This window comes from Astyanax mexicanus, chromosome 11 (assembly GCF_023375975.1).
Source record: "Astyanax mexicanus isolate ESR-SI-001 chromosome 11, AstMex3_surface, whole genome shotgun sequence".
Taxonomy (NCBI): domain Eukaryota; kingdom Metazoa; phylum Chordata; class Actinopteri; order Characiformes; family Acestrorhamphidae; genus Astyanax; species Astyanax mexicanus.
In genome coordinates, this window is record NC_064418.1 from 50,238,050 (window position 1) to 50,250,520 (window position 12,471).

A 12,471-nucleotide genomic window follows, 5' to 3' on the forward strand; every position below is an offset into this window, starting at 1 on the left:
ACGGATGAGAGATTAAGAGAAAAGTGGATGGATGAAGAGATGAATGGATGGAGAGATGGATCAGCTGATGAAGAGAAGGATAGATGGCGAACGAGAAGGATGAGAGACGGATGGATAGAGAGATAGATGGACTGATGGAGAGAAGAGTGGATGGATGAAGAGAAGGATGAGAGATGATGAATTGGTGAAAGACGGATGGATGGGTGTAAAGATGGATGAAGCGATGGATGGTCAGGTGGAGAGAAGAGTGGATGGATAAAGACATAAATGAAAGATGGATGTATAGACACACGGAGGTGTGCGCTCCTGTCCCGCGCGCGCTCTGTACTGCGCTCGTGGAAAGTGTGCAGTGCGCGCGCTTTAGTGTGAGCGCGTGTGTGCGCGTGCACGAGGCGACAGATGGCCGCGCTCCTTCTCTCTGTCTTTCCCAATAAAGAGCTGGAGGGGCAGATTTTGGGGGGTAGTTTGGTGGGGCAAGTGTGTGTATTAGAGTGTGTGTATGTGTGTGTATGTGAGTATAAGTGTGTGTATTAGTTTATATGTGTGTATTAGTTTGTAAGTGTGTGTGTGTGTGTATTAGTGTGTATTAGTGTGTGTGTGTGTATTAGTGTGTGTATTAGTGTGTATCGGGGTTTCTGGCTGATACAAATGGAAGAAAGTCACGTGACGCTCGGGGCCGTTTTCCTTACGTAGCCGGGGCCATATGGCGCGTGCCGGGGGGGAGGGGGAGGGGTTAAGTCGGTAAGGTTGGGTGTGTGAGTGTGTGTGTATTGGCAGGAGGGAGGGGTAGGTGGGCGCGGCCTGTCTGCCCTCATTGGAGCGCGCGACTCCCGTGCAGCATCATCATCAGCATCACCGTCTCCTGCACTGATATAAAGCGGCGCGCGCCGCCCGCACTGCACGAGCACAGGAGGAAGAGGAGGGAAGGAATGCCAACCTGACAAACACACGCGCACAGGTACATACACACACCTGATCCACACACACACGCGCGCGCGCAAGTCGGTAGATTTATTTATACAAAAATTACAATTTTTTGATCAAATTAATTTTGTGTTTAATTAATTCTAAGGTAGATTCGTGCAGAAAATATATATATTTATTATATATTTATAGATGTATTATTTTAATTGTTTTACAGCTTGCTTTAACCTCAATTTAAAATTGGTTCTAATTTTCTAGTTTTTTTTTGTAATTCAATTTAAAGCCAAACTTAATGACTTTGTATTGTTCACACTTTATCGTATTAAAAAAATATATGTTTAAAATTTATTGTATGTTTTGTTTATAACGTGAACCTTTATAAACTCTTTTTATAACACTAGTAATGACAAACGCATTTAGCATTGCTCTCACTTAATTGGTATGGAATTAAAATTACACGCATGTAAGTATTCAATATATACTGAATTTGACAGCTTATACACATATTTATAGCTAACATTCACCCATTATTTATGGTATAAAATACATGTGAACAATACTTTCTCTTAGAAATGCTGTTTAAAATTATTTTCATCATATTTCACTTATTATATATGAGGTATTTACTATTTTTTCCAAGTTTCTAGTGATTTTCTTTGTATTGTGATGCTCTAAAATCTTAGTGTTGAATTTGTACCGCTACAGTGTATTGGATTAATCAGTGAAGGATTTCACTCTGCAGCTTTTTCTTTTATCACTTATACTGTATATTACATCATATAGACAAGCTTAGGACTTTGTCTTATTATGTAAATACACTTTATACAAATATATAAGCATTCTGGTCTTATATATGATGATGTTTAAAGAGAAATCAGTGTTTTCTTACTAAGAATGAAAGTATGTAGAGATAACAGTATATAATGATGAATGTATGTTTTTGCCCTATATATATTATATTATGTAATAAGTTAGTATTTTTTTTTATTATGTGGAAGTATGTAAACATAAATGCAAAGTTGTGTTTTCTGCTTGTATATGACAGTATATAGACAAATTTGAGTGTTACTCTAATATAACAGTGTGTATAAAAGGAGTTAGTGTTTTTTTCTTTTATATGACAGTATAAAAAGCTAAAAATATATCTGTGCATTCCCTCTTAAACTGTAGTATTAAAAGGTAGTATATATTAGATTAATTTTCTTTTTTAGAATAGTTTTCTTCATGTATATTAAAGTGTATAAATAGGAGGTAGTGTTTTCCTCATATACATTACAGTCTATAAGGTTCCTATATGGTTCCTATAACATGTATGAAGAGAAATTATATTTTTAATATAGGTTTTTCCTATGACAGTATATAAAGACTGTTTATTTGTTTAAAGCAGTTTATTTGCTAATATTTCCTCTTTTCTGTTCATTTATATCAGTAATTAAACCGGTATCTAGTTTATCTTCTTGTATATGTCAGTATTTATAGTTACTGGGCTGTTTCTTTAGATTTGGCCAGACAAGACCTCTTTAAATCCCCTGATTGGTGTCACAGACGTGGATTAAGTGCAGTGCCAGAGCTGAATCTCCACCAGAGATGGGTTTTAGCCCGAGTTCAGGCTTAATCTGGGTCTCTCGATTCTCCAGCTGATGCTGGGTAGAGGTTAAACTGCTCCAAAAACAATTCTCTAGAGATACAATCTCTATTACATTGGTTTTCCATAGTTATACAGACCTTATTTATGATCAAATTTAAGAGTGGAGACAACAATAATATAAGAAGTCACTTCTCAGGCGTATAAAATGTGAATCTGATCAGATTTTATGGTTTTATTTTATTAAATGTATAGCCTATTTCTGTTATTCTTTAAATTTAAATTTAAATTTTTTAAATGTATTAAAACTGACGTCAATGAATGTTGTAGATGAGCAGCAGCTTATTGAGAGTTTCTAAACGACTGATATTCAAAACATACATGTATATCACACAATTATATAGGGATAAATCCTAGTTATAGACTTAAATGTATAATCTGAGACTAGATTTATAATCACTGGCTAGAAAACTGCACCATAAACTCAGAGCATCAAATATTTTCAAAAAGCACAGAAAAACACAAAAAGCTACTCAGATATTAGGACATTGCATTACTAGTGCTGACAAGGCAAAATAAGGGCTAGTTTTTACTAATATTTTATGAGATTTAGAACACTTTTTCTAATGTATATTTCTGTTTAGATGCGGTTTGTGAAATAAAAAGGTCAATATATCAAATAGGTCAAATATAAAATAAAAATGCCAAACAATGCAATGGACATTAAAATATTGAATTGCTTTAAGGTTATTTAGGTTTATATTAAAGTTTCTATTAAATTATCACCGTCCTGTTTTGTGTCAGAAAAACAGCATTCTTATATTCTTATATTTTCCCATCATTGGAACATAATTTAAATCTAAAAGGGTTAATAAAAATAACATTTAGTCGAGAAATATATTATATATTATGTATTTTTGTCATATTTAAATGTTTCTAAGTAGATGTTCTTTACAAATTCTTCACGGAACACTTTACCTTTAACTGGTTCTATGTATGTTAGACACTGTACATGAGTTCTATAGGAATCAGGACATTAAAAATCAGTTTGCAACCAAGGATTAAACATATCTTTTTACATCACTTTAAATTGAGATTTTTAACTTTAGAGATAAAACTGGGACTAGGCTTAATCTCTGTTCTGGAAACTGACACTAAATATTCAGATTGAGACATATTTTATGTTCATTTAGAATCACAAAAAGCTTCACAGTCAAAAACAAGGCTGTAAAATTAGTCCTTGTCTAAAAAAAACTGTTTTATCTATCTTACCAATACAATTAAATGTAAATTGAACAAATATATAAACATTTCCCCTTACAAAAGATACTTGTTTTTAAAACAGCTTTTAGGTGTGTAAAAACTTCTAATGGCTCTCTAATGCTCCTGGTATTGTTTTTTTATTTGTTTGTTTGCGTGTTTGTTTGTAGGGATGAATTAAAGGGTTTATCTGACTCATGTTGTTCTGACAGGGTTACATAAGAGTATTGAACCTAGTAAGTAGTTATGATTCATGGAGATTCATGGAGTGTACAGAGATAACAGTCTCTGAGTATTAACTCACACGTGTATTCTATGTATTCTAATGCATTACATTCTGTAACTTTTTAAAACTTGTGTTTTTATATTTAAAAGTACCCTCACACATATGGTACTTTCTCCAGGTACATTTATTTAATTTAATTTAAATTGTTTGTATGTTGCACCATGAGAAAGGCTTGAACTATTTAGAAGCTTAGAGAGTTGGTACTTTTTATGTTTTGTTTTGTAATAACTTTTAAATTTTAAATAACGTTTAAATGGTTCAAGCCTTTTAATAATTGTTCCACATAACACCAAACAACCTTCCACTATTGTTGGATGTCATTGAAAAGTAAAATAGAAGCATTTTTATAATATTTGGGTGTGGAAATGTTTCTTTATAACCAAGACATAAAACTGCTTTTAAGTACCATTAATTAAGAGCAATCTGAGGTCCTCTAAAACATATATTTAACGTGTGTGTGGTTCTTTAGAAACATTTAAAATGGTTATATATATATATATATATATATATATATATATATAGTAGTTATCTATATCTATAGAGTGATCTTTACATTTATGTTTGCTACACAACACTTTAAATAGAGATTTTTCATTGAAAGGAAAATACAAATAGGACTAGAACATTCAAACAACCCTTTCATTATTATTATTTTTTTTAACCCAAATAATTACTGGATGCTATAGACAATGACTACCCCTTTTAATAAAATATATACAATAACCATTTAAAGAATTGCTTTTTATTATAGTTTAAACTCTGTTTTTTTCTAATGACGTTGTGATTTTTGTTATTACATATTACATGAAGTTGTTTTAATGTTTTATATATAGAACTTTTAAAACAATTTACAAATAACACTGTATGTTGGTTAACTGTTACATAATAAAGATTGTAATGGTCGTATACATGCATATAATCACAATTGCTTCAAACAATTATCTATAATCACATGTATAGGTATATAGACCCATGCTTCGTTAAATAACCCCCTTTATAATGGTTATATAAGTGTATATAAGTGTATATAAACGCAGTTGCTCTTTATTCGACTGTCTCACGAGCTTTTCTCTCCATCCTCGCGCAGATCAATCATCATGACGAAGTCTTACACGGAGCCCAACGCCATGCTCGAGCCGCAGGCCAGCGCGCACTGGACGGACGAGCGCGAGGCGGCGGATAGCGCCAAAAACAAGAGCGGCAACGAGAACCCGGAGAACGACGAGGAGGTCCTGAACCAGCTGGAGGACGAGATGGGTGAGGAGGAGGATGAGGAAGATGATGAGGAGGACGAGGAGGAAGAGGAGGGGGACGAGGCCAAGCCCAAGAGGCGCGGGCCCAAGAAGAAGAAGATGACCAAGGCGCGCATGCAGCGCTTCAAGATGCGGCGCATGAAGGCGAACGCGCGCGAGAGGAACCGAATGCACGGTCTGAACGACGCGCTGGAGGGCCTCCGCAAGGTCGTGCCGTGCTACTCCAAGACCCAGAAGCTCTCCAAGATCGAGACCCTCCGCCTGGCTAAGAACTACATCTGGGCGCTGTCGGAGATCCTGCGCTCGGGGAAGAGTCCGGACCTCATGTCCTTCGTCCAGGCGCTCTGCAAGGGGCTGTCGCAGCCCACCACCAACCTGGTGGCCGGTTGCCTTCAGCTCAACCCGAGGACGTTCCTTCCAGAGCAGAGCCAGGAGATGCACCCTCACGCGCACGCGGTGGGACCCCCACCTCACTTCGCCCCGCACCCGTACGCGTACCAAACCCCCGGCCTGCCGAGCCCTCCCTACGGCACCATGGACAGTTCCCACTTCTTTCACGTCAAGCCTCCGCATCCATACGGTGCAACCGGCGGAGTGGTTGTTAGCGGTGGAGGTGGAGGAGGTGGAGGCGGTGGAGGCGCTGGTGGAGGTGGCGGCGGTGGAGCTGGAGCGCTCGAGCCGTTTTTCGACGCCGCCGCGGCCGTGGCGCTCGCGGACTGCGCCAGCAGCCCCTCCTTCGACGGACCTCTCAGCCCGCCGCTGAGCGTCAATGGAAACTTCTCCTTCAAGCACGAGCCCCCCGCGGACTTTGAGAAGAGCTACGCGTTCGGCGTGCACTACCAGGCGGCAGGGCTCGCGCAAGGCCACGCGTCTCTGTACGGGGGCACTGCGCAGCGCTGCGACCTCCCCATGGAGACCGTGATGGCCTACGAGGGCCACTCGCATCACGAGAGGGTCATGAACGCACAGCTCAACGCCATATTTCACGACTCGTGAGGTGACCTTCACCTGGACGTGAACTGGTTTCCAGAGACTATTGGTGGTTCGACTACTCGAATATTCGGTAGTGAAAACGCAACAGCTGTTCAAACTGCTGGACTATTCCGTTTCTCACCTGAGACATGCTTTCCAGACATTGCTCAGAAAAGTTCGACTAAGTTACTTTACTATTCGGTGTTTCACGCAAGAAAACGTTGCCAGGCACTGCTCAACTATTCGACTATTTTAACGTGGGTGAACATTTCTAGAAGCTTCAGTTTGGCTTCGGTTGATCTGACTTCTCAACCATTTGATGTTTCAAACAATACCAGACATTGTTTGCTTGATTAATCAACTATTCGGTATTTTAAAGTGGGTGAACATTTCCAAAAGCTTTGATTATTCATTAGCTGCTGGTTGTTAACCTTCAGAGACTACTCTTCCACTATTTAACTACTCAAATATATTTGGTATTTTTATCTGGTTAAACACTGGTATTGACTATATTCACCTCGAATATTCGGTATTCTATCTGGGTGAGCCTTTGCAGAACCCATTTGACGTTTGGCTATTTTTTTCTTGCCACAATTTATACGTTTGCTGGGTTGAGACTACTCCACTAAATCGAGTAAAATATTTCTTGCGTGTCTTGGTAATTCTGTTTATTGCTGATGCAAGAAAGAAAAGATAAGAAAACAAGAAAAGAAATCAAGAGCAACCACACATTATATGCTTAATCTTATGTATTGTATTTATTGTCGTTCTACTACTGCCTTTAGGGAGAAAAGAGAGAATGCAGATTCTCATCCACCTTATTATGTATTGTATTTCTATAGCGCTTCTATACTGTGCATTGTGGTCACAGATGGAAATAGGGTGTGACCTTATTCAGAATGTGTTAATTATTCGTGTTAAAAAAGAAAAAAAAAACGAAAAAAAAATCACAAGCAATAATTTGGAAACTATGCAATTTTTAATCGAATACTGGGCCAATTATAGAAATGAATAGAGATTGCTATATTTTTCAACCTACATTTTACTACTTATCTATCCCATACTGATTTATTTTGTTGTGATTTTGTATAGAATTGTTAATTTTTATATAAAGTCAAATTCCATGCCATGCAACCCCACGTTAATGTTTTATAAACAAACGATTTATGTCGTTTATAAAAAAGAAACAGCAGAACCACTAGTAATAATAAAGTATAATAAGAATAAAGGAGGAGGAACCAGCAGGCAAAGTTCTTCACAATCTGTTACGTTGCCTTAGCAGTCAATCATTTACTGTAAAAGAAAAAATCATGCACAAACAAAAATTGCACAAACACGATCCTTTATCTCCTTTAACACTTAATGGTCATTTAAATCATGGACAATATCCAACTGTTTGAGAGCTGGGGAAGGTTTTGGTGTTAGAAAAAGTGTTGATGTTGTATATACAAAGCTTGACTATCACCTGAAAATTACAATTGCACCCTGTATAAAACGTAAAACGAGGGGCCTCTCTTTTCAAAATGAAAATAAATGAAATAATGAACTTTATCACTGTGTTAAAATGTTTTATTGAATGAAATATTGAATGTCACTGCTGGGATCTTCTAGGATCTTCTATGATCTTCCACACTCTTTATGAAGAAAGTGATCAGATTAGCCTTCACGTAAAGCATATGTATCCAGCACTAAGAAACTCGTATCTCCTGCGTTAGTAGATCATCGCTGCGACAGGTTGGTGCACCATATGGTCGTTTGAGCTGAGGCTCGCCTGTCCAAAGTTGTTGGATTTGAGCTTTGGGCTCCACAGTTTCACCTCGGGCTGTTTGCTCATTGGCTGAAGATATGAACAGCTGAAGAGCCAGAAATCAGAACTCACCAAAACCGGACTTGGGCCGCCGGGAACATCGAGGGAGTCAGTTCTTTTAGGCTTAAATCTGAGATTTGACCGCTAAATATATAATGGTTAAATTTAACTTAAAGTTAAAAATGAGGCTACTTCTAACCAACGAAATCTAACAATTTAAATGAAATATCTGGGTACTATATATATATATATTTTTTATCTTACAAAACCTTTTTTATTTAATACATTTATCTTCATACAGGTACAAGCCTGGTACGTCTATAGAGTAATTCTGATTTACCGTTAGTTATAAGTCTGATTAGTTGTTATAGTGATAATAACAATACTCTTAAATATACAAACATAACTGTTTTAAACGTATAAATACTACATTTTTGGATTTAAAAAAAATCTAAAAATAATTGATCTTACATACGCGATTCTGATTTGCCACAGGTAATCTGATTCTCTGATCTAATTCTAAACGAACAAGTGTGTTTACTTTCAAATTAGACTGGATTAATATGAATATATAAATCTGATATATGCTATCAGAAAGATACGGTAATGAATTAGGTTCTTAATTCGACCGGATTTATCTTAAATCATTAAGCCTATTTTATCTTATTTTATCGTATAAGTCTGAAACACCGTCGAGATAAAAATGCGATGCTACTTAAAAATAAAATTCAGACGTTTGTTTTACTCTAAATTAATCCGATTTACTTTTTTTAAACTATGACAGCAGTTGTGTAAAACTACCCCTGTTTCATCCTAATTTACCCCGAAATCCCACTTGATCTGTACAGAACAGGCTGAATAAAGCAGCGCACACACTAATCCCCTCGCCCTGCTGTAGCTCCGGATTCAGCTTCACTAAAAGATCCGAATTTGGCTACCTGGACCGAAGCTTATCCGCATGTTTATTAATGAGGCTTTAATTAATGTATTAATGGGCGGTTTGATTGGAAAAGCTCCGCGCAGACCCAATTCCCAGCTTTAAAGAACTATACAATATGTCCGCGATGTGTTTTAAATGGATTTAAAGTGAGAATTTAACTGAGAATGGGGATTTATAAGGGGACGGAAATGACAATGGTGAATGCATGGGGTCGCGTGGGAATAAAATAGGGCTAGGTGATGCTGAAGTGTTTTATATTGAATCAGCACATTTTTGCACATTAACTGCAGAAAAGAGAATAAACATATGTTTATACTGCAGCCATTGATTGGGTAAAAAATCCCACCTCGCGTTTTTACTCGAGATATTGTTGATTCTAGTCAGTCAGCGCGTTCTCATGCCATCATTTATGCAAAACGAGTGTGCCACAGATGTTACTACTGCAGGGGAGGTTTTAATTTATGGAAAATGATCCTTTTCTTATGCATGGACACTCACTGCATAACCCAATACTCGTGTCATCGGGGAGAACTCTGCCAGCGTAAAAGCGCGCTGCTATTTTTCCCGTTTAAAATCTTTATTTTTAACCCGGTTATTTAATTATTTACTGTCAATCGCGCCGCCCACGCCACGAAACACCATCGAGACAAATGTGATTAGGCTTTAATCCAATATCCCCGCGCACCATAAACCTCTATCTAAACATAGAATTCAGCGCCATTCAATTAAAACACGGTGTCACAGATTACAGAAAAAACACTGAACACCGAATCCTATAGGGGGGCAATTAATCACAGAGTCATCTGGACAACAATCCGCATATGACTAAAATTATACACCACACAATAAAACTAGCTTTTTGTCTCAGCTTTGAGTGCATATACAACTCTTTATAACATCACACAATCACACTCAATAGTGTATATAAACATATACTCTATGTTTAGTCGATATAACTTTACTTTAGAATACACCCAAGTAAACATAAAATCTATAGACTAAAAACATAAATCTATAATCTATAGTAAACATAAAGTCTATATGTAATTGACTCTCTATAGCATTAGTATAAACCCAAACAAACATATAAAATCTAATGTCAGTAAGTGAGTGTGTGTACCTGTAATTAACCTTATATAATATTAGAATGAAGCCAAAGAAACATTAAGTCAGTGGTCAGTGAGTGTGTGTGTATGTGTAATTAACTTTATATATCATTAGAATAAATCATAAACAAATATATAAAGTCAGTGGACAGTGAGTGTGTGTATGTGTAATTAATTTTATATGCCATTAGAATAAATCCCAACAAAGTCACAAAGTCACTGGTCGGTCAGTGAGAGTGTCTACCTGTAACTGACTCTATAACTATATAACATTAGAATAAACGCAAATAACATAAAGTGAGTGGTCAGTGAGTGTGTGTAGGTGTAATTAACTTTACATACCATTAGAATAAAGTCAAACAAGCATTAAGTCAGTGGTCAGTCAGTAAGAGTATCTACTTTTATGTAACTCTATATAACATTACTATAAACCCAAACAAATACATAAAGTCAGTGGTCAGTGAGTGAATGTGTCTACCTGTAATTAACTCTATATAACATTAGAATACTAAATCCAAATAAACATAAAGTCAGTGAACAGTGAGAGTGTCTACCCATAATTAACTCTACATAACATTAGACATAAACTAATACACATAAAATCAGTGTTCAGTGAGTTCTAATATAGTCTAAGCTGTCCTAAACTTTAAAACAAAGCACAGATATACTGCATTGTGTTATCATATTATAAACATGAGTATTAATGGGTTTTAAAGGTGTAAGTGCTGTCCAAGGTACTGCCTGAAGTTAAAGAATGTTAAAATCATCCTATATATAACCTGAGATTACCTAATAGGCCTTTAAGATTATATGGCCGCAATGAGAGGAAAATATACACTATTTAAATGTCGTGTAAATAAACATATTACAAACTACTGCAGTATGTTGCCTTGATTTTATTAGTTTTCTCAACTTCTTAAAAAAATTGCAGTGTGTATTATAGGCCACGTTTTCTTGAATCAGCGTGCGCACGCACATACACGCACTCACGCACGCACGCACGCACACAAACACAAACACACGTACCTACGTACACACACACTCACACACACAAACACACAAACACACACACGCTCGCGCGCGCGCACACACGTACACGCCATCATGTCCGAGGCCATGCGCGAGAGCGAACAACCGGCGTGTCCTCGCGCGCAGGAAAACAACAGCAAGAAAAAGAAGAAGAAACGAAAGACAAGACAACAAAAACAATCGCAACATCAAAAACAGCAACAGGTGGGAGTCGAGGAGGGCCCGCGCGGCTCGGTGGACCCCCCTCAACCGGACCGGACCGGGACCGACCCGCTGCTCAGGGGAATCTTCCAGATCGGCAAGAAGAGCCACGACGTGGTGCTGACCGCCTCGCGCATCACCTGGACCCCCATCGAGCCCGACCACCCGACAGGTGAGCTCCTCGCGCACCTGTCACCTACCTGCCTGTAGCAACCATCTTCTTCTGCTTCTGCTCTGTTTTAAAGCTGATAAATGACCGGCGCGTGCTTTAACCCCGCCCATTATCGCTATAAGGTGTTGATTTAAGTGTTAATTGGTGTTTGAGGCGCGTATATAGTGTTTATATATTGTTTTTATAGTGTTTATATTAGTTATATATCAATCACAGAGCCTCACAACCCTCCACTTCCGTAAACAAACCCTTCAAACACCCTGCAATCAGCAGCTGATTCCCGTTGTTTTTAAGAATATAAAGAAAGTTAATTTAGTCTAAAACGTGGCAAAATAACGTAAATTACTTATTCCACACTTCCCTCAACAGGTTAGAGCTGTTTACTTGTGTTTTACAGCAATTTTAAGCAGATAAAAATCAAAATACAGTGCTATAGCCAAAGCGGTTGCTAATCACCATAGCAACGTTGACGTGACGCCATCCTGCTGGCTGCGTCCTGATTGGTGGAGGTGCCCTTGCTCACTGGAAGCTCACTACTACTGTCTGAATCAGTGCTGCTGAGAACAGGTGAACTTCTGGCTGTCTGTACACACACACACACACACACACACACACACACACACACACACACACACACACACACCTCTTACAGTATTATAGTACTAAATATAATATTTTATTTTTACTATATTAATACTATGTGTTATTTACTGCTGGTACTCTATAGTTCTGTTTGCGGTTAATTGATTTAATACAATTAATCAAATTATTTATCAAATTTGTAATTTTTACAAATAAATAATATACTCCCATATAGAAGTGGCAGAAAAGTTCCCTATAAAATACTGTATATATACAGTACCAATCAAAACACCTTTGGACACACCTCTTCTCATTCATTTTTTTCTTTATTTTTCTATATTTGATTTATTTTTA

At 37.4% G+C, this 12,471-nt stretch overlaps 2 protein-coding genes across 3 annotated transcripts in view; both read left to right on the top strand.

The window, feature by feature from the left end:
- The first annotated feature begins 848 nt into the window (after nt 1-848).
- neurod1 (neuronal differentiation 1) lies at nt 849-7,831 on the top strand. The gene is made up of 2 exons (XM_007244366.4): nt 849-958; nt 5,143-7,831. Exon 2 carries the CDS (start codon nt 5,153-5,155, stop codon nt 6,302-6,304), a length of 1,152 nt encoding a protein of 383 aa, XP_007244428.2. The 5' UTR covers nt 849-958; nt 5,143-5,152; the 3' UTR covers nt 6,305-7,831.
- A 3,347-nt stretch (nt 7,832-11,178) lies between these two features.
- The window catches only part of cerkl (ceramide kinase-like), a 91,901-nt gene continuing 90,608 nt past the window's right edge, over nt 11,179-12,471 (top strand). For both annotated transcript variants that reach the window (XM_022664375.2, XM_022664374.2), the window contains exon 1: nt 11,179-11,535. In XM_022664375.2, the coding sequence (XP_022520096.2) occupies nt 11,238-11,535 (298 nt within the window). In that variant the 5' untranslated portion in view covers nt 11,179-11,237. The remainder of the gene's footprint in view (nt 11,536-12,471) is intronic.

Excerpts from the sequence above, each read along its gene's own strand:
- neurod1 (XM_007244366.4), top strand. The coding sequence starts at position 5,153 with ATGACGAAGTCTTACACGGAGCCCAACGCCATGCTCGAGCCGCAGGCC.